Source organism: Tyto alba, unplaced genomic scaffold, assembly GCF_018691265.1.
Source record: "Tyto alba isolate M040663 unplaced genomic scaffold, T.alba_DEE_v4.0 Super-Scaffold_44, whole genome shotgun sequence".
Lineage (NCBI taxonomy): Eukaryota > Metazoa > Chordata > Aves > Strigiformes > Tytonidae > Tyto > Tyto alba.
In genome coordinates this window covers 11,991,211-12,010,060 of record NW_024881320.1, presented here as the reverse complement: position 1 = coordinate 12,010,060, position 18,850 = coordinate 11,991,211, and the positions used below count along the sequence as shown (strand labels likewise).

General features: G+C 38.2%; 1 protein-coding gene across 1 annotated transcript in view; it reads left to right on the top strand.

Moving 5' to 3' along the window:
- Nucleotides 1–14,676: 14,676 nt before the first annotated feature.
- Nucleotides 14,677–18,850, top strand: part of SLC5A1 (solute carrier family 5 member 1) — a 30,390-nt gene continuing 26,216 nt past the window's right edge. The window contains exons 1-2 of the mRNA XM_033001495.2: nt 14,677–15,027; nt 17,214–17,285. Of these exons, the coding sequence (XP_032857386.2) occupies nt 14,941–15,027; nt 17,214–17,285 (159 nt within the window). The 5' untranslated portion in view covers nt 14,677–14,940. The remainder of the gene's footprint in view (nt 15,028–17,213; nt 17,286–18,850) is intronic.

The following is an 18,850-nucleotide window of genomic DNA, read 5'->3' as shown; positions in this document are numbered from 1 at the left end:
ATCATTAGCACACTTCTTTTTCTCTTTTCTGTCCCTGACTCACAAGTAGACTCAGCAGCACAGGAGTCTGTATAAACTGACAGTTAAATCACACTTAACTTCACCTTAGTTAATAAGGTCTGCTTATTGTGCGTCTGAAGCTATTGGTGAAGATGCAGAAAGCAGAAGCTAGCTCTAACTGCAGAGCTCTCTTTCCTCTTATTTGTGGTACTGATGCCAATGGATGTCAGCTTCCCGTAACTTTGAGCACTGCGTGGATTACTCATCCATAAAAGTTTTAAGGTGTTTATGGATCACGTGATTGTTCTCTGTGCTAGTTACATCAGATACTATGTGAATGACAGTCTAAGAATATAAACAAGTTAATTATCTGGCATGTTGTGTTAGAGGTTCAGAGTTCCACCCCCTTTTGCCTGCTGCTGTTTTTATAGTGCTATGAGCATTAGAGTCACCCAAGATTTATATGGTGTCAATTACATTACTTATTTCCAGGGACATGACCAAAAAAAAAAAAAAAAAGAGTGACCTTAGTGACCTTTTCAACATCATTTCCCACCTTCAGTCCCTGCTGAGGACCAGTGCTGGCACAAGGTTTGTTTGCTGTTTTTTCCATCTTTATAATCGAAAGTTCAGTTTTCTGGGGAGGCAGACAGTTCTTCCATGCTTCTTTCTTTCCAGATGTGTGCCTTGTTCCACAGAGAGACATTCACATATCCTCTTGATAAAAAAACCCCTTCGTTTTGCATGGTGAACAGTGATTGTGTGAAACCCAAAACTCGATGTGAACATCTGCAAGTAAGTCGAACTCTTTGTAGAATGAGGCTTTTCTTGACTGCGTAATAAAATCAGAAGGCACTGGGTTGTGTGTGATAATAAAGTTGAATTCTCTGCCTTTCACTGTAATTGTATTTAAGATGAAAGTACTAAGTCATTGTCCAATCAATGAAGTGATTAGTTTATCAGTATTTCTTAAACAATACATGCAATGAATGTTTCTGGTCAGTGTCTCTTAAAGAGGTAGGCATCCACATCCTCTTTTGACCAACAGCCGCCTTCTCCCATCACCAAAACTATCTCAGTTTAAGTCTCACTGGGGTTGGGAAGACCTGCAAACTGAGTTTTCTTCCTTCTGCCAGGATTGGTACCCTGCAAAGTAAGTTTAAAACAATTAATGGAGTGGAAGGGGAAAGCAGTAGTTGCTTATATATTGGAGTTCCGTACTCCAGTTGTATGTAGAGTAGAACTACCTTTTCCAGTATTTAATACAAAAGAAGGCTATGGAAAATTTTAGTAGGATATCCATAACATAATACTATTTCTTTTTATGAAGAGGAAACCTGAAAGTATGTACAATTACAGCCTCAAAATAACATTATAGGATAATTCAAAATTTTACCACTAACCATAATTTTCTGACAAACTCTTTTCTGACACAGTTAAATTTTTTATTTTCAGACTTGTACTTAGAGTTTTTACTTTGTTGTGAAACAGAATGTTAGAGGTACTTAGGAGTGGCACTTTAGTGATCTCTGCTGACTTCAGTCATAACAGTTAGTTGTGCCTATGCATATTCGTCAGAAATCTGTTTTTTCATCAGTATGGTTTATGTAGTTTAATATTTGTTTTCTGTGGATGTGGAATACCTTTTTGTGATTTTAGAAGAATTCACAAAGCATATTAAAGTTATGAAAAAGACTGCATCCTATTTCCTGCAACAAGTTCTGTAGAAAAATATGAAACAAAATAAGCAGCTTGCTTTTTCTCCAACATTTCTTCAGGATAAAACACAGTGCAGCCTTACTGGCCAAATTTAATTCCTGGAATACCATCCTGCATTTTATTCATTGTAGGATATTTAAGTGAATAACCAGGAAGTTAATGAAATTACACTGATGTAAAATAAATAAGGATAGTCTTTGCTTGAAAAAGGACTGAGCACTGACTTACGTGCAGTATGAACTTTGTAGATACTAAAAGCAGGAAACTGCAGTTTGAGCGATTTTATAAGGACTAGGGAAGGCTCCCACTCTTCTGCCAAATCACCAGTGTGGTCCTCGCTCTGTCAAAGGGTAGATCTGCTCTTCTGAATTCATAATGTTGTAGAAACCTTGTCAGCTGGGATCTCTGGCATGGTCCTCTACACAGCTCATATACAAACCTTATTAAAAAGCACATGATGTGTTTGTTGCCAAGGAAACATAAACCATTAAGCCCTAGAAACATAATTAATAAGAAACAAATGTTAGCTGTGAATATCTACTTTCTCCATTAGTGTCACAAAGCCTACATGAAATAGCCTTGCAGTCTCCTAGCTAATGGAAATGACATAACTGGAGAATGAAAAGGTGAAGCAAAGAATTACAATTCACTGAGCTGTAAGTATGGCCAGAGTAATGAGAATGCAGGACTGGGTATGTTTTCTTCTCTTGTGTTGATAAGCCACTGTGCACCTGTTTATCCTACTCGTGTTACTGTATATTATGAATCACATTAATGGCAAGCCTTTGCCAAACAAATAAAGATCAGGCCTACATTTTGCAAGAGGCTCATTTGGAATATGAAAATAAAAAATAATAGTGGGAAAAGGGAATGATGAAGCATTTCCTATTGGTTTAAGTTTTAATATCTTAGTAATTTTAAATTTGACTTCTCTTGATTTAATATGTGTATTCCATTACAATTAGCTAACCCACAACGAGTTTAACACAAAATGTGGTTATAGATGGCATTTTTTTATTTTTGTGTTTTGGTCAATCTCAGTTTGATCTTAAAATCTAGAAGCAGTTTTCTTCCTCTTCATCCTTCTCTGTCTAGTAATTACATTAGATTAATTATTTTTTTTGTACTAATATTGCAAAGCACCTGGAAACTTCTTGTGAAGAATCCACTGCAGCTACACAGGCACTCTGTGCCAGACTTCCACTGTGCCTGTATTCTAGGCAATATTTCTAGCAAAAAAATTAGGATGGAAGTGAATCTAGCTCAATTTTTGACTGGTTTAAACAGCTGCAACTCCTAAGTGCTACCCAGGACCACAGGCAGTCAGGATCCTAAGGCTGGACAATGTTATTTTTAATACTTTATGGTCAACCTTGTTCAGCTTTGGGATCAAGAAGTCAAAGGGAGGTCAAAGTAATTACTACCCTTTATTCTCAGCTGTTCCACTGATTTTGAGCTATTCTTTCTGTGTTTGAGAGAGTTAACATTGCTGTCTGAAAAAAAAAAAAAAGAGAAGTGCTGATCTTACTATAGTGGGGTAAGGCTAATGAAGTGGTGGCATATGTAGCCTCAGGTTCCAAGTCATCCACCAACAAGTTAGTGTAATAAATCAATTGTAGTCAATCACTGAAGTCTTTGCTCAGACTTTATTCATGCACCATACCTGCAACTCCAAAGAGAGGTCTGTGTAAGAACTGAACAAGTAGTAATGGGGAGCTTCCAGACTTTGCCCCCACAGCCCTAATGTAGTTTCTGTTCAGATAAGTCACAATGAAGTAGTGGCACTGAAGTATACTCTGCTTTCTCCAGGGTTTTATGGGACTTTGCCTGATAGCAACCTCAAGGATTTGGCAGTGAGTACTAAGAAATGAGTATATGACACCACTGACTCTTTTAGTGGCTTAATTGTGTGAATATGCATCAAAACTCTGGTTTGTGAACCTGTGACAGCACACCTGAATGCAGAGATGAGCTTGTCAAACAGCCCTGTTTAGCAAGGTGGCCTTTGAAGAACAGGAAACGTGTCAGAGATCTCCAGATAACATAATTTAGCAGACCACGAGGGGCAGGGCTAACTTCAACATTAGATCAGGTTGGTCAGAGCCTTGTCCAATCAGGTTTTGAAAACCTCCAAGAACAGAGATTTCTCAGTCTTCTGGGCAACCTATTTCAGGACTTAGTCACGTACACTGTTTTTTTTTCCCCCTATATCCAGTCACAATTTCTCCTGCTGCAATTTGTGACCATTGTTTCTTGTCCTTTGCACTGCATACCTCTTAGTGGCTCTGCCTTCCATGTAACTGCCCTTCATGTATTTGATGATGACAATTGGATTCCTCTCCCAAACTCTCTATTCTTGAGGCTAAACAAACCCAGCCCCTCAAATGTCATGTGGTCCAGGCACTTTATTTTAGTGACCATTCACTCCATCCAGTTTATCAGTATCACTTTGGTGTTGAAAGGCCCAAAACTGGATGCAGTGTTTGAGGTGCTACCTCACAAGTATAAAGCAGGGTCCACTTCCATCAGCCTGCTAGCTGTGCTCTTGCTAAGGCAGCCCTGTATGCACTTAGCCTTCACCATTGCAAAAAAATGTTGCCATTGCTGACTCATCTTGAGTTTGCTTTCCGCCAGTGTCTATCCTGTTCCATGAACTAATTCTGCCCCAGGTGCAGAACTTGCGTTTGTCTGTGCTGAATTTCACAAGGTTCCTGTTGGCCCATTCCTGTAGCTTGTTGAGGTCTCTCTGATTGGCAGCCCTGCCTACCAGTACATGAATTAGTCTCTTGCATTTGGTGTCACTTGTGAGCTTGACGAAGGTGCATCCTGTCCTGTTGTCAAGGTCTAGGTAATTGATGATGATATTAAACAGTATTGAACCTGGTATAACTTGTAACCAGCTTTCACTTAGACTTTAAACCTTTGACCTTTGAGCCTGATGGTGCAGCCAATTTTTCACCCACATTTTAAACTTACTTATCCAGCCCATACCTCACCAGTTTGGCTACAATGATGCTGTGGGTGACCATGTCAAAAGTTTGCTACTCCATGCCCACAGAACCAGTTATTTTGTTGTAGAAGGCAGTCAGGTTTAACAGGCAAAACTTTCCCTTGGTGAATTTGCAACAGCTGTTTGCAGTCACCTTGTCCCTTGTGTGCCTGGAAATTATTTCTGGGAGGACTTGTTCCTCTTCAAATAAGGAAAATTCTTATGTTTTACAGTGTGCTCCTAGCAAATTTCAGTAGCAGAAATTAAGACTACAACATCAAGTTGATTAAAGACTTAGAAAACTCTGCCTTCGTATCCTAACAAGCAATTACTTCTCTTGCAAGCTTGATGTGTAGTAAGGCTGGATCACCAGCAGCTCAAGTCTGATGCGGCTCAGGATGTGAAAATGATCTCACAGCTGTATGTATCTGACAGAGCACAGGTGCAATAGTTGTGCTATGTCGTGATATCCATGTGTTTTCTTCTTTTAAGTTAAGAAATCAGGACATATTATATAATGTGGAAGTTTTGGATAAATTTGTTCTTGGACATCAACTTCTTCCAGGTTCAATGTCAGGGAAAACAGTGGGCTACTGTGAGGTCACTTGTGCTTCATGAGTGCCTGGGTACTGTGCTATTTTTGGTCTACCATTCAGACACAGTTTGCCAGGCTGTAGCAAAAAGTAGCCTGAAGCTGCCTGGCAGCTGTCCTACAACCTGCTCTTTTCCTTTGAAAGCTGGCAACAGAGATGCATGCAGATTCCCTTTGCTGAGAACACAAGTTCTTGCTCACCACGGAATACATCTAGTGAAAAAAAAAAAGCAGTAGGGGAGATGCAACAGATAGAAAAGGCAGCACTACTAGACCTTTTTTCAAATGCTGACAAGAAATGCAAATCAAGCCTGAAGGGCTTTCATTTGTCAGTTTAAACAGTGTTTTGGTCTGACAGGAGCATCCAGAGTACAGGATTGTTCTGCAAGTGTACAGAAATGGAAGCTGGATTTTAGAATGGTTATTGTGTGGGGAGACCAATGCTTATTTGGCAAAGCAGCAACCGTCATGGAGCAGATACCGAGCAGTGACAAGGGAAGCCTTGGAACCTGGGACTGTCATTGTTCTATTTTCAGGCAGTTTGGGACTTAAAACCTGCCATCACAATTTGGGAGGTGACACGAGCCATTTGGAAATTTCTTGGCCCATTGATATGGTTGCACACGTATTAGTAGCAGGTTACCTTTGTGTAGCTTTACTGTTGTCACCTCTGACAATGAAAGTTGTCCCTCCTATCCCCAAAATGTTGAACAAGTATATATTGATGGATTTTATTTAACAGTGATCTGCTCATAAGGGTCATCTCGGTCCTGACATGGTCTGAAGCACCCTGTGTTCAGATTCACTGAAGCATCTGATCATGATGAAAAAAGTCCTACATGGTAAGATGAGTTTCCTTTCTATTACTGCGAATTGTTCTGGACTCCTAAGGAATCATTAACAAGTAGTAAATAATAGCCAGTCTTAATCAGTTTGGTGTCCTGTGCTTGTACAAGAATGTTTAGGTTTCTCTATCCCTTGTGATCTCTGAGAAGAAGGGTACCTTTTAAGTGCTATTTCAGTCAAATGAGGTAATTTCTAATGAATGAACATATAAAAATAGCTTTAATAGCTTTTAATGTGTTTCCTAGTTTGAAGACTCAGCTTTCTTATAGAAACTCCTATTACTCTTAGAATTTTTCCAAGTGGCAATACAGTGTAAAAATTAATGTTTCTAGATGTGGAAAGAATTCCAACAAGTTACAAATCTATAGTTTTCCAGCAAACATGCATTTTATTCACACACATGCTATTTCTCCTGACAACGAAAGGGCCTAATTTGTATAGTCTTAAAAATATTTTTTTTATTAATGTATGCTTTGCTTACTCTCTAAAGTATTCAGATCAAATTTTATCTGTGAACACAAATGGAAACTCACACTCTAATTGTCCCTTTGGGCTACACCCAGAGTGTCCTGGAATGCAAATCTCTCATTTTATCTGTGATCTGTGCATGATGTTCTCAAAACATTTACACTTCTTTTGCATCAGTTTAAAGCAGGATCACCTACCTTTAAGGAGTTATAAGAGATTTTTGCTATTCTGGAGCTAATCTCTGAGAGTAGATTGTGAGTTTGTATTCCAGTGTTATGTAGTCCCTGTGGATGTGACCTATCTGAATGGCAGTGGAAGCTACATTCTTACCTTGGGTGACTCCAGTACTCAGGCTGATCTACATAGGTAAGTCTTACAGTCCTCAACACAGTTTCCAGTAAGCAATGTCCTGATGATATGAAACTTCTGAACCGACACTGAAAAAATATGTTCCAAACTTTACACACCCTTCTTAAACATAGTGTACTACACTTTACAACTGCACTTGAATCACAGAAGTTCCACACCTGAAGTATTGTGAAAGTAAAGGGTAATTTAAAGTTACCCGCCTTCTCTTGCTGTAAGCATGCATGGAGAACCTGTCCTCAATGCTTAGCTTCCTTGCCCAGTTACCACCCAGTTCACATTAACAACCTTCTGTATGTCCTAGGTTATCAAAAGCTTTATTCAATGGTCCTTATTTCTGATAGATTACCACATATGGATTTTATACACCACATTAGTGTATCAGAGTTGTGGGGAAAAAGCATAGAAATTATTACCACAAGTGAAAGTAAAGAATAAGTATAGTTGCTGAATAAACTGGATTTACTTATGACTTATTCTATGTATCCATTACAGATCATGCTGGGCCTTGAGCTTTCTGGCAGTTAAGCAGGCTGTCAAAAGCTATCAATAGGATACCATAGGAGTTTTTTTTATTTCAGCAGTATTACTTGAAAAATACGTGGAGATGTCTTGCTCCTAAAGTGTTCTTTATTAGACTCTTACTGATTTCCCACTCATAACTGCTAGTAGTAACCTTCTCCATCTTTAAAGAAGAAAACTGAAGATGTTGAATCCTCACTGAATCAACATGACAACTTTTATGTTTTTTTTTTTGAGGGGGTGGGGGGAAAGGGAAAAGCATTACAGGAGTTTTTCTCCTCTCCTTTCAGTATTGGCATAACTATCCTCTACATGGATGTGTTAATGTTTCCATTTAACACTGTGGAATTGAATAATTTGGTATATGATGCTAAATGTGTATTCTCTCTTTCAGCTACAGATTGCACAGTGGATTGAATGAATGAAAAATATTACTGTAATGATTGTTTTTGGCAGAAACATTAATTTTTTTATCAAATCCTGGAGCAAGAGCCTGACACCATTAAACAGAAAGAAAGAAGGATACAATGCTGATTTGTGAGTTACATTATGCTAATCCTAAAATGGCTGTTTCAGATATGCACAGAAAACTCCAGGAGGTCTTGTCGCTGAAGAACATTTCTTCTGATGGAGAACATCCATAACTGAGTATCACTTTAATCCTCTGTATTCTCTACATTCTGTAGCGGTTTGGGGAATACCTGCTCATCCAGTTAGTCAGGCTTTCTGGTGTTTTGAATTGTCAGATAACAGGAAAGATATGGCTTTTGAAGCCAGTGTATTGCTAAATATTTTCTTTCTTGTGTCTGAATAGTGCATTCTTATGTGGTGATAGTCCTCTGTGTTCCCTTTGACAAGTGCCGATAACATTGAGAATGCCGATGTCTTCTTGACTGTTGCCTCTGCTTTAAGCACTATTTCAAGTTAAAAGCGCTCTCAGCAGAGTTTTAAATGTGATGTCTAAGACATCAGCAACCTATCTACCTGAGGGAATTAGCCATGCCAAAATTAGGAGAGCTGATTTGTTTTAGCAAGTGCTATAGACATGATGAAGAGTTTCCTTACTGTAGAGAGACTAATGTGTTTAATTATCAGTTTGTCTTTCTACTTTAGCTCCTTACATCACAAGTGAAGAAACAAATTTCACAGCATCTGTAAAGATTAAGTGTGGGTTTTTTTTTTTTTTAATGTGCTGGTGACATCAAACAGTCATCTAAAAATTTAAGTGTCCAGCTTATGTCTCAGTCAAAATCCGGGAAATATCCACACCCATCAATATGTCATCTTTTCATCATGCTCTGATGTTCTGATACACGTTCGAAAAATCCTCATGTAAATACACACATTATGTGTACTGGTAAACATGTTTACCCCATCCTGAATTAACATAAATCTAATGTATAAAACTATTAATCTGTGAGGTCCATGAACTAAAATTCATTCTAGAAATGTTCAGCTTTCTACAAAGTAACAATTAAAATCTATCCAAAGTCTGCATCACACTGGTAATGGGGGAGATTTAAATGATGAATGTCTTATTAAATTGATTCTATAAATCTTTGCATCTATTTTGGAAGCGCAAATAAATTTGTAAAATTCATGTATATTGAAGTTTCAGTTTTAGTAGTCACAAAGTTTTGTTGTGGCTGACACTTCACACAGTATCAGAATGCTTCATTAAGTATTTTAAACAGAATGTATGTAGCTACTTGAATTTGATTGTTCACCAGACTAGCTATAAAACTCATGACCAGATGTAAGTAAGAAAATATGTCATTAGTTTATATCATGTGTTATTTTAATTCAGGATACATAGCTCATGACTAGACTACTTTTCATATCTGCTAGGAAAGTTTACAGACTTTTTAAGATACCAGACTAGGCTAGCATTTCTCCTGAAAATAGATACAGGCTACTGCCTTAATGTCAAAACCGGTAGTTTTGTAGTAACTTCAATAGTTAGCGTTAAGTTGATTAAAAAGATTCAAACTATAGAACAAGTATTTTTTTTGGTTTTGAGATTTTATAAGTTGGCAGATGAATAAGAAATCACTTTAGAAAGGGCCTCCGTTTCATGCCAAAATAATACTAGTGTCATTTGTTCTGTTCTAGATTCTGTCAGAACTCGAAGTCTGACCAAAAGATACCTCTGCAGAAACGGATCTGGTAATTTATCGATATTTTTCATTTTCAGATAATAGTATATTTTTTACACTCTGTGTTCATTATTTCCATTTCTCTCTTTTTTCCAACTGTAACCTGTGTATGAACTTTTTTATTGGTTGGGGTATTTTTATTTGTTTGTTAGCTTTTCCTTCCTCCTAGTAGGGAAGTGTTTCCAGGCAATTCTTTTCACTTTTATCCTGACCAGGGATTCCCACATCTTACTGTTCCCTGATTCTGATCAGCTTGTTGTTCCAATAGCAAAAAGGTGTTTGTGCCAAATGTGAATGCTCTTTCAGCTCAAATTCCTTAAAAATGTTCTCTCTGGGTTTTCTCCAACAATATTTTCTGTTCTTACTGGCTTTCCAGAAGCTTCATATTATAGTTTGTCCAGTACTATTCAGATTTTTTCCTTGTTTAATTTTCCAACCAAACACTGCATGAACAAGAGGCTTAACTGAAGAGCCCCTTGGTACCCTGTAGAGCAAATTGGACATATATATTAGGTTATTATGTTAGTAGATTATGATCTTTCCCCTCCTCAGATTTCTTTAATCAAATTAACCTGTTAAATACAATTATTAATAATATAATATAATACAATACAATACAATATAATATAATTTGTTGCTACTTAAGGCTGTAGGGCAATCAAAACATATCCACAAGGGCTGAAGCTATCCATTATTCAAGAGTGATTACACTTATTTTGGGCAAAATAGAGGATGAGCATCTATGGTTTTCATTAGGTCACCTGAAAAACTGGAGAATTATTTCAGTGGAAGAGACATCAGCAGCTCATCTCCTGTTCATTTTTCTCCTGTATTTTATGCAGTGGAGATACTATTTTCCCTAAAGCATCTTTGAAACATGAGTGGCAAAAATATTTGTGAGAGCTGTGATTGTGATTATGGAGCCACTCTGGGTAATTCCTTCTATTATATCATTTCAGCTATAGTAGAAGTGGCAAATCAGCATGTATCAATTTGTAAAAAATATTTTTCTGGAAACATTGTTTTAAGGGAAAATTAGGAAACTCCCAAGAAGGATTAGCGAATCTCTAACATAGACAAAATATGATGGATTAGATCATGAGAAAAATAAATACATTGTGTGTTACATAGTCTATGAGACAATAATCATACTTCTAATGAAAATGCTCATCGATGAAGAAGTTGCTTGTGGGAAACAGTCTGCCTCGCTGTCAGGTGGCTAAATCTGGTGACAGTCTGCATTGGTTTTGGGGAGTATCTTTTAATCTGCTATTCAACTTTATTGGTCTCAATGGAAATTTCAAACCCATCTCTTGACATTAACCCTCCTGTATTAATCTCCTGAATTATAAAAATAAATAAAACAAAAATAAATTCAAATTACTTTATTTGCTGTCTTGGCTTATCTTGTAGGAAGAGTACAGTCCTTGGAGTGTTGTTTTTCTAACACTGGCAATGCTTATATACTGCAGTGCTGGGTGTACTTAATGATCACAAAGAGATAATTTAATCAGTTTCTGAAGAACTGAATATATTTTCTTGCTTCAATTCTGTTTGTCTATCTTCATATAAACTTGTTTTCATGTCCTCTGATATTTCTCCTCCATAGATATACTAATTAGAAAATTAGTCTAGAAAGTGTTAATTTTGTTTTTGTTGACTTTTATTGCCTGCTGATAAATATGTGGGTTTTTTTCATGTCTCTTGATCTGATCCTCTAAGTGCATAAGAATAGAATGACCTTGCTTTCTTTCTGATAACCTTTTAGGAAGGCACCTGTCTTCTCACTGATTTTTTCTTTTATCTACATCATACCTACTGGAGTTTAGATCTTTTTCCTCTTAATAATTCCTCTTCTGTGGATTCCACTTTTTAGTTTTCAACATTTTTGTCATCCTGTGACTAATTCTTCTAATTAGACCCAAGTTTTGCTCACTTAAAGAAGATTGCACAAAGAGGACTTGTGACATCAAACAAAAGGTGCTAAATAATCCTTCTACCTCCTATTCTAACCACCATCCTTTATTATTAGGACCATCTTAAGAAAACTTTGCTGAGAGCCTTTAAATTTTTATTTTGTCCACTTGCAAATATGATCTCTTTTCTCACTAAATTCATACCACATGGCTAGGAAACAAGCAAAGGAGGGGAGAGACTTTACTAACATAGTATGTAACCTTCTGCAAGTAAAATAACTGCAAATTTTTCTCTTTTGTTGTCCTTTATTAATTGTACAAAGGATACTGTGTATGAGTCAGCATTTCTGAAGAGCAGCCCAAAAAGAAATCTGCTTGCTTTATAAAGAAATTTGGAGGAATGTCAGAGAAAAGGTTAGAGGAGTTCCTCTGTGGGCAGGTAGTTTGCATACTAATGCATCTTTCTCTTTATTTTACTATTTATTTTATCATTTGCCATCTTCAAGAGGAAGATTTATACATGTTTTTAAGAGACTAGGCTAAGTGGCAGCAAGGGCTATAATTCTCAAATTTTCTATGCTACTGCCTCATTTTCTAATGCAACAGAGCAATTGCAGCTTCTACATTGTTCATGTACCCGCCCTGTGCCCCATAAGACAGTGATGCCTCTCTCAGCCCTTGCAGTTATATAGTTGGGTATGCAAATCTGTGGCACAATTCTGTTTGGTCTCCATCAGTAATCTGGTCTGAGTTTTTTGAACAAGTTACTACACCATTCTGTAGCTGTCTGTGCTCTTATCCATTGTCTGTTTTGTCCAATCAGGTATGAACAGACATATTAATGATAAGCTAAATGTTACCAGACTTGATCCAGAGGGGAACAATCATTATAGCCATGGATCACAGTTACTGTGTTATGTTACTTAGACTAATTGTTTTTCTCACTCCCATTAAAATCTCTTTTACTTCAATGAGTTGGCCTGACTTGCAGGAAAGAGTAGAGAAATTTCCTCAATATATCAAATTATTGTAATCTTCTCTGATATTGGAGCCCTAAATTTGCTTGACCAGACACTTCAGGATGATGAGAGCTTCCACTGAAGCACGCTGCTAACTGAGTGTGAGAAAAAGAGGTTATCATTGTGTCCTGATGAGAATCTCACTCTTCAGGAGGTTTACTCATGCTTATCTTTGAGAGCTTTAATACAAAGGTAGGTTCAGCCTTTTTCAAATCTGGAAACTTGGCTGACCTTTCAGAGGCCATTTATATGCATTCAAATAACAAAATGATTCATTTAGTACATTAATAATCTGCTGAGTATAATGTTTCTAGATTCCTCTTTGTACTGCAGGTATGAGAATGTGAAGATGATATATTAGAGCCTCGACAAAACTGCCTCCCCTTTTTGACAGTCTTGGAGAGAATGTTTGGTTTGGGTTTGTGGCATTCAGAGAGAAAACAGAATTAAGTTTGTTTCCACTGTATATAGAGATAGGAATTGCATGATTATTATTTTTTAGATGGTGATTTTCTGTTGCTATTTCAAACCTTGGAGTCTTGTTGATGTGGCCACAGTAGGAGCTGTGGACAGGAGGCTGTAGTGTTTCTTAGCCCCTGAGCTCTCTTTTGCAGAGGTCTGGATGAGAACACAAGACACATTAGAGTTGATAAGTTCCTCTCTAATGTTTTCTTTGTTTTACCTCTGTAGACTGATGCAGAAATGGAATTAATGAAAACCAAACTTTTTGTCAGTTGCAAGGACCCATAGGAATCTATGTCAATCTTTGTAAAGAAGTGCCATCTACAGCCTATCTTAGGCAAACTGTTTCCTGATAATTAAGGTTAGTAAATAAGTCTTTTATTTTCCTCTGAAATTCACAGTAGGGAAGGTTGCAGCTAATGGGAATTTTGGATGCTCAGCAGCTTCCAGGGTTAATTTTTTCTCTGTTGGATTTAAAGCTAACATTTCACAGTCCTGTAGGACAAACTGAAGAATGTGTTTTGGGAGAGATGCCTAAGCTATCAGAGGAAAGGACTGTTTTATAAGACTATAGGTGCCCAACAATAGTGAGATTTTTATTTTATTCTTATAATTAATCACACTTTATTATAGCTTCTTCGACTTTGATGCTTTTTATGAGCCACAATTACCAAAGGGTAGTTTACCTAAGAGAAATTCGTTGCCAATGAACAGAGCTCCAGACCTCAATTTCAGCTCCCGAGGAAATAACCACTGCAAGATCAGTCAAACCTGCTGTGCTTTCTGTGTTTTGTACTGCTTGTTCTGCTCAGTGTAACTGCAGGGTAACATGTTACTCCCAAAATGCAGCCTAGTCAGCTGTAAATGAATAATGATTCCCTAGCATCAAGCACAAAATATGTCTTTTGGTTATCCTCAGAGCCCAGAAATGTGCCTGGCACCTGTGTCTCTTGTTCTAAATATCCTGGACTTTTCTGACCTCTTCTAGCTCAAACAGAGGATCACAGTCATCCTTAGGGGAAGCTTCCTTATTAAGAGCTGTGAAGATCTGTCTATTGTCAGTGTGTTCCACATCTTTGTGACCAGTTACTTTGCTTACCTTGATTCTGAAGTCAGAGGAACAAATAAAGGGAGAGCAGACCCAAGCTCTGGTGAACTTTGAGCTTACTTGAATGAGAAGCTGATTAGCTACAATATAGAGAACCAATACCACGGTCTAAACACCCTGAAATTCCGCACAGTAAGCTCCTGGATCTAAGACTTGTGGTTCACATGCATCTTTACCTGTATCCATATGAGAGATGTAAGCAGCTTCAACTTGTCTCCTTCCCAGAAACACAGGGCTGTTTGTCCATTGAGCAATGCTGCTGAGTTGAGAGATGACACAGAGGGTGTCCCAGCTCCTGGACCCCTGGGTTTTCCCCAGGTGTCAGGTCACTCCGCCTTATAGATAATTGCTTACCATCATCATCTGAAAGAACTACATCTTCCATGACTAGATTTACAGGTACAGCCACTTAAAAAAAAAAAAAAAAAAGTATTCACACACAGTGAGGTAAATATGCGGGTTTATTGCAGCCAAGCCACTCCTTTCCGTTCTCATTCCTTCTCAGACATCTGCTCATGGGTGTTAAAACCCTGAGCACCTTTGGCAGGGGGATTGAACTCTGAAATCTGCAGCACCTGTAACAGAGAAGCAATATTTGGGAAGGAATTGTCCGAGGAAAAGCAGCAGCTTCAACTTGTGTTCCATGGGAGACAAGTGAATCTGGAGTTATATATTATATAAGACTTAGGGGATGACAGCAGTTTATCATTAACCTGAACTCTGCAAGAAGCACATAAGGAGAGAAAGAAGAAGAAGAAAGCCAGAGAAGCAGCCAGGATGGAATCCAACATAAGGATCAACAATCCTGCAGACATCTCTGTTATTGTCATCTATTTTTTGGTAGTCCTGGCAGTGGGACTATGGGTAGGTTGGGATTTTATTTTATTTTATTTATTTTTATATTTTATTTTATTTTATTTTACTTAATTAGCAGGTATTTTAATAGGGTCTTGGGGAAATGGCTTAGTAAATGAAAATGTATAATTGTATAAAGATTCTGATGCTTAATTGAGATAGTTAATAAGTGCATGGTGGGGAAAATATGGATATTTACTGGGGAGGGGGATGGTGACCTGGGGAGGCATCCATTTAGGTGGACGAATGGCACTAGTGGGGAGGGAGAAGTAATGAGGTTTGTGTGGGGAAGGAGTGGAGAGATCCGATCAGTAAGGATGAGCCAGCCAGGGTCCCTGTTAGAAGCAGGCTGGAGGTGAGCGGGTGGGCTTGGGCACCGCGGGGCACCGGGGCTGCGGTGAGAATTGGGGGTGGGAGGTGATGCCGTAGGAATAGCGAGAAGAGGGAGTTGCAGGAAGAAGGAGTCAAGCCAAAGTGCAGGAGAGCAGTATGGTGGTGTAACAGTACAAGTGCAGCTGTGATGGTGTGACAGTCCGGGGATGGCCGATCACCCTCCGTGAAGAAGTAAGATGGGTCAAGGTCACAAATGCCTTTTGAGGGCAGCATTATTGTGGGTTTTCTTTGCCAGTAAGACCTGGGCTACAGGGCGCAGTGCCATTGAAACTATGAGGAAGGGTTTCAGGGGGGCAAGTGATGGCAATGACTTTCTGTTTGCGATCCAAGCACAGCGGTGCCTCCTGCCCTTCCCCGCAATGCTGAATGTCCTGAGGACTGCAAGGGAAAACTCAGTGCCTAATCCGAAAACAAAGCAGGGTGCTTTCACAGCTAATGGAGAAAGGCAGATACTGTCCTACTGGTGTAACCTCAGTGCTGAAGTGTTTGAAGATAATAGGCCAATACTGTGAGCTACAAAGCTGTAAGCAGTGGAATGTCACTACATTTTGGTTTCCCCGGGGCAAGCTCTCCTGGTCACCTGGACACCTGACCATTAAGAAGTGGAGACATTGTCCCTCCTAATCCTCTGCTTGCCAGGAGCATCCTCAGGGTCCATTTCACAGTGCAGAGAAGTCAACTGCAAAAAAACCCTCCCTTTCTATCAGCCTGGTGATGTTTTGAAGAGCGATAAAAATTTAGGGTGTACACAAAATGAACACAACCTTTTCTTTACTTCTTCATCACGGTAGTAGTTGCCAAATACGCAGCAAAAAATCTGACGCCCCCAGTATACCTGAACACCTTGCTGTCCTGTGGGAGGGAGTTGGGTCTTTGCCATGGAAGTCTGGCTATTGCTGTAGTTGAACTTTGTATTAAAAGTCTGTGACAAAAAAGGGCTGATCTGTGGCTTGTCAGTTAATTGTGTGCTGAGTAATTCCTGGAACCTCTCTTTCCAGCAACAATGTCCTCTTTATTGGACATATACTTATTCAGTTGCTGCATGTAGTTAAATGTAAATCTACTGTATTAATTTCATTTTTTCTGCATTGGGAAAAAAATCTGTCTAATTTTACCAAGTCTTCTTTCTTTATTTGCTTGTTCAAAGTCCATTAGAGGAGACTATGGGAATCCAATATTTGGATCAGGGTCATTAACAAAAATTGGAGGAAGTTTCCTTCTATAGCCCATCCCTTGACAAATACAAAATGAGTGTGTAAAAAGGAAATTTCAGTTGGCTTCTTTGTTTGAACTTCAGAGAGAAGTGGGTAAAATGCTGATATCACCACAAGAAAATAATTTTTTGTAGATATCTGCTGGCGCTGGGTAGTATTGAGTAAAAAAGCTGCACATTTTCTGTTAATGAACTTGCAACTTACAGTCTTTTGATGCTTGAAATCAAAGGCATTGTACTGCTGATGAAGAGTTCATATAAGCTTTTATTTGAGTGATTGTTTTTTGGTTAAATTTAATTTTATTTTAATGTTTTGCACTGTAATGAAAAGTGAAACAATGAAGCTTGAATTATTAATGTAGACCTAGAAACAAGAATCATTGTTCAGTTTTATTATTTTCTTCATCCTAAGCTTGTTCTTTTTAGCTTTTTATTTCTTTTTAGTCTCTGTTTATTTCTTCCACTTACTCTCCCCATATATTTTATCCCTTCATTCTAGCTGTTTGTTCTTAGTCTGTGCATAGTTTGTCAATTATACTTGAGATATGATTCAATCTTTCTTTTTTTTTTTTTTTTTTTTTTTTTTCAGGCTATGTATTCAACCAACCGAGGGACAGTAGGTGGATTTTTCCTGGCTGGACGAAGCATGGTTTGGTGGCCGGTGAGTGCTATATATTGTGTGTGTCTATAAAACGCATGTATGTGTATGTGCATCCACTTCCATATGACTATGTCTAGTCTTTAAGTATTAAGTATCTCTGCAATACTGTTGAGATTGTCATGGCTATGTCATGTAGATGCACTTCAAACTTTTTCTCTAGCCATGGTGACACAGAGCTATCTGCACAACAAAAGCCACCTGATAGGCACAGAAAAGTGTTGGGGAAGTTCTTGGTGTTGAGCTTTGAGCTGTCTTGATTATGTGACCAACTTGTTTGAATCTAGATACATTGGTAATGTCAGCATAGACAGATCCAGTGCTTTGCCTTTCAGTCCACTTTAAAACTTTTTAATGTTTTGAATGTGTTAATTTCACTGCAATCAAAGGTGACTCATTTTGAGGTTATAACAGAGAAGAATTAATTTGCTGAAATTTTTCCTCATATCACTCTATTGTTTCCACTTTTGGTAACAAGTTCTGGTCTGTACAAGGAGAAAATCCTGGAAATATTATGATAAGTTATTAGTAAAATATAGTTTAAATTTGTTTAAAGGTTATCTGTGATTTATATTGTTTGTCTTCTGTGGATCTCTATTCTCTTCCAAGGTGGAAATAAAGAGTCACAGACACAAAACTTGTTCATAGCCATCCATCAGGCCTCTGGCAGAAATGGTATTAGAAACAATTGTCTATTTCTTCCAGACCATACAGTCTATTTAGTTTAACTTCTTGGAAAAGCAGAAAATTTAGACAAACCTGTATTTTCTATATTACTTGTCTTGTATGTGATTCCGTGGGCTTGAATGGAAATTCTTAACCATCCTGATCTTGCATTCATTCACTAAAGATGTATTTGCACTTCGTTAAGACTCTGATTCAAGACTCCACCCACATGTATTCAGGATCAGGGAGAATGACAGTAAATATTTGTTGTCTAAAATTTAGGATTTTTCTTGAACTGCAGAAATACCTACACATCTTTCAGTCTTGTGCTTCAGGGAGCTGCTGTCTGCCTTTAGAAGGGATTGGGACTGCCTCTTAATTGACATAAAAATATTAAAGGCCACAATAAAAGTTTTCATCATTTGGTATGATGGATCTAAGAAAATTCAGGTTCCATTGGAAGATTGAGGAAAGAGGAAGTTTCCAAGTTATTTTAAGATAAATTACATAATTCTAGGGGAAGAGAAAAAACCCAGACAGATTACTTTGCTTAACTGTCACTTTAATCAGTGGGCTGTTTTTAACCTTGTGCAATTCTGTTTGCCCATCAAGGGTGAATATGAATACGCTTTTATGCAGATGTAAATGAAGATGGAAGGAGCAAGGCTGGAAAGACTCGCCATAAAAACCTTCTGCCTTGCTGCAGTGGCACTGAGAACTCCTAATGATTCCCCTAAGACCCAGGGAAGATTATCTAACACTGACTTCTCTGCCAACACAAACCCAACAGATTCAACAAGCTCCCTTCCTCCGGTGGGAAGCAAAATGGGATGACCCACAGTGCAGTGGTGGCTGTTAGGATCATCTCTCTCTCCCTCCCAAGAGCTGGGAGCTCAGCAAGG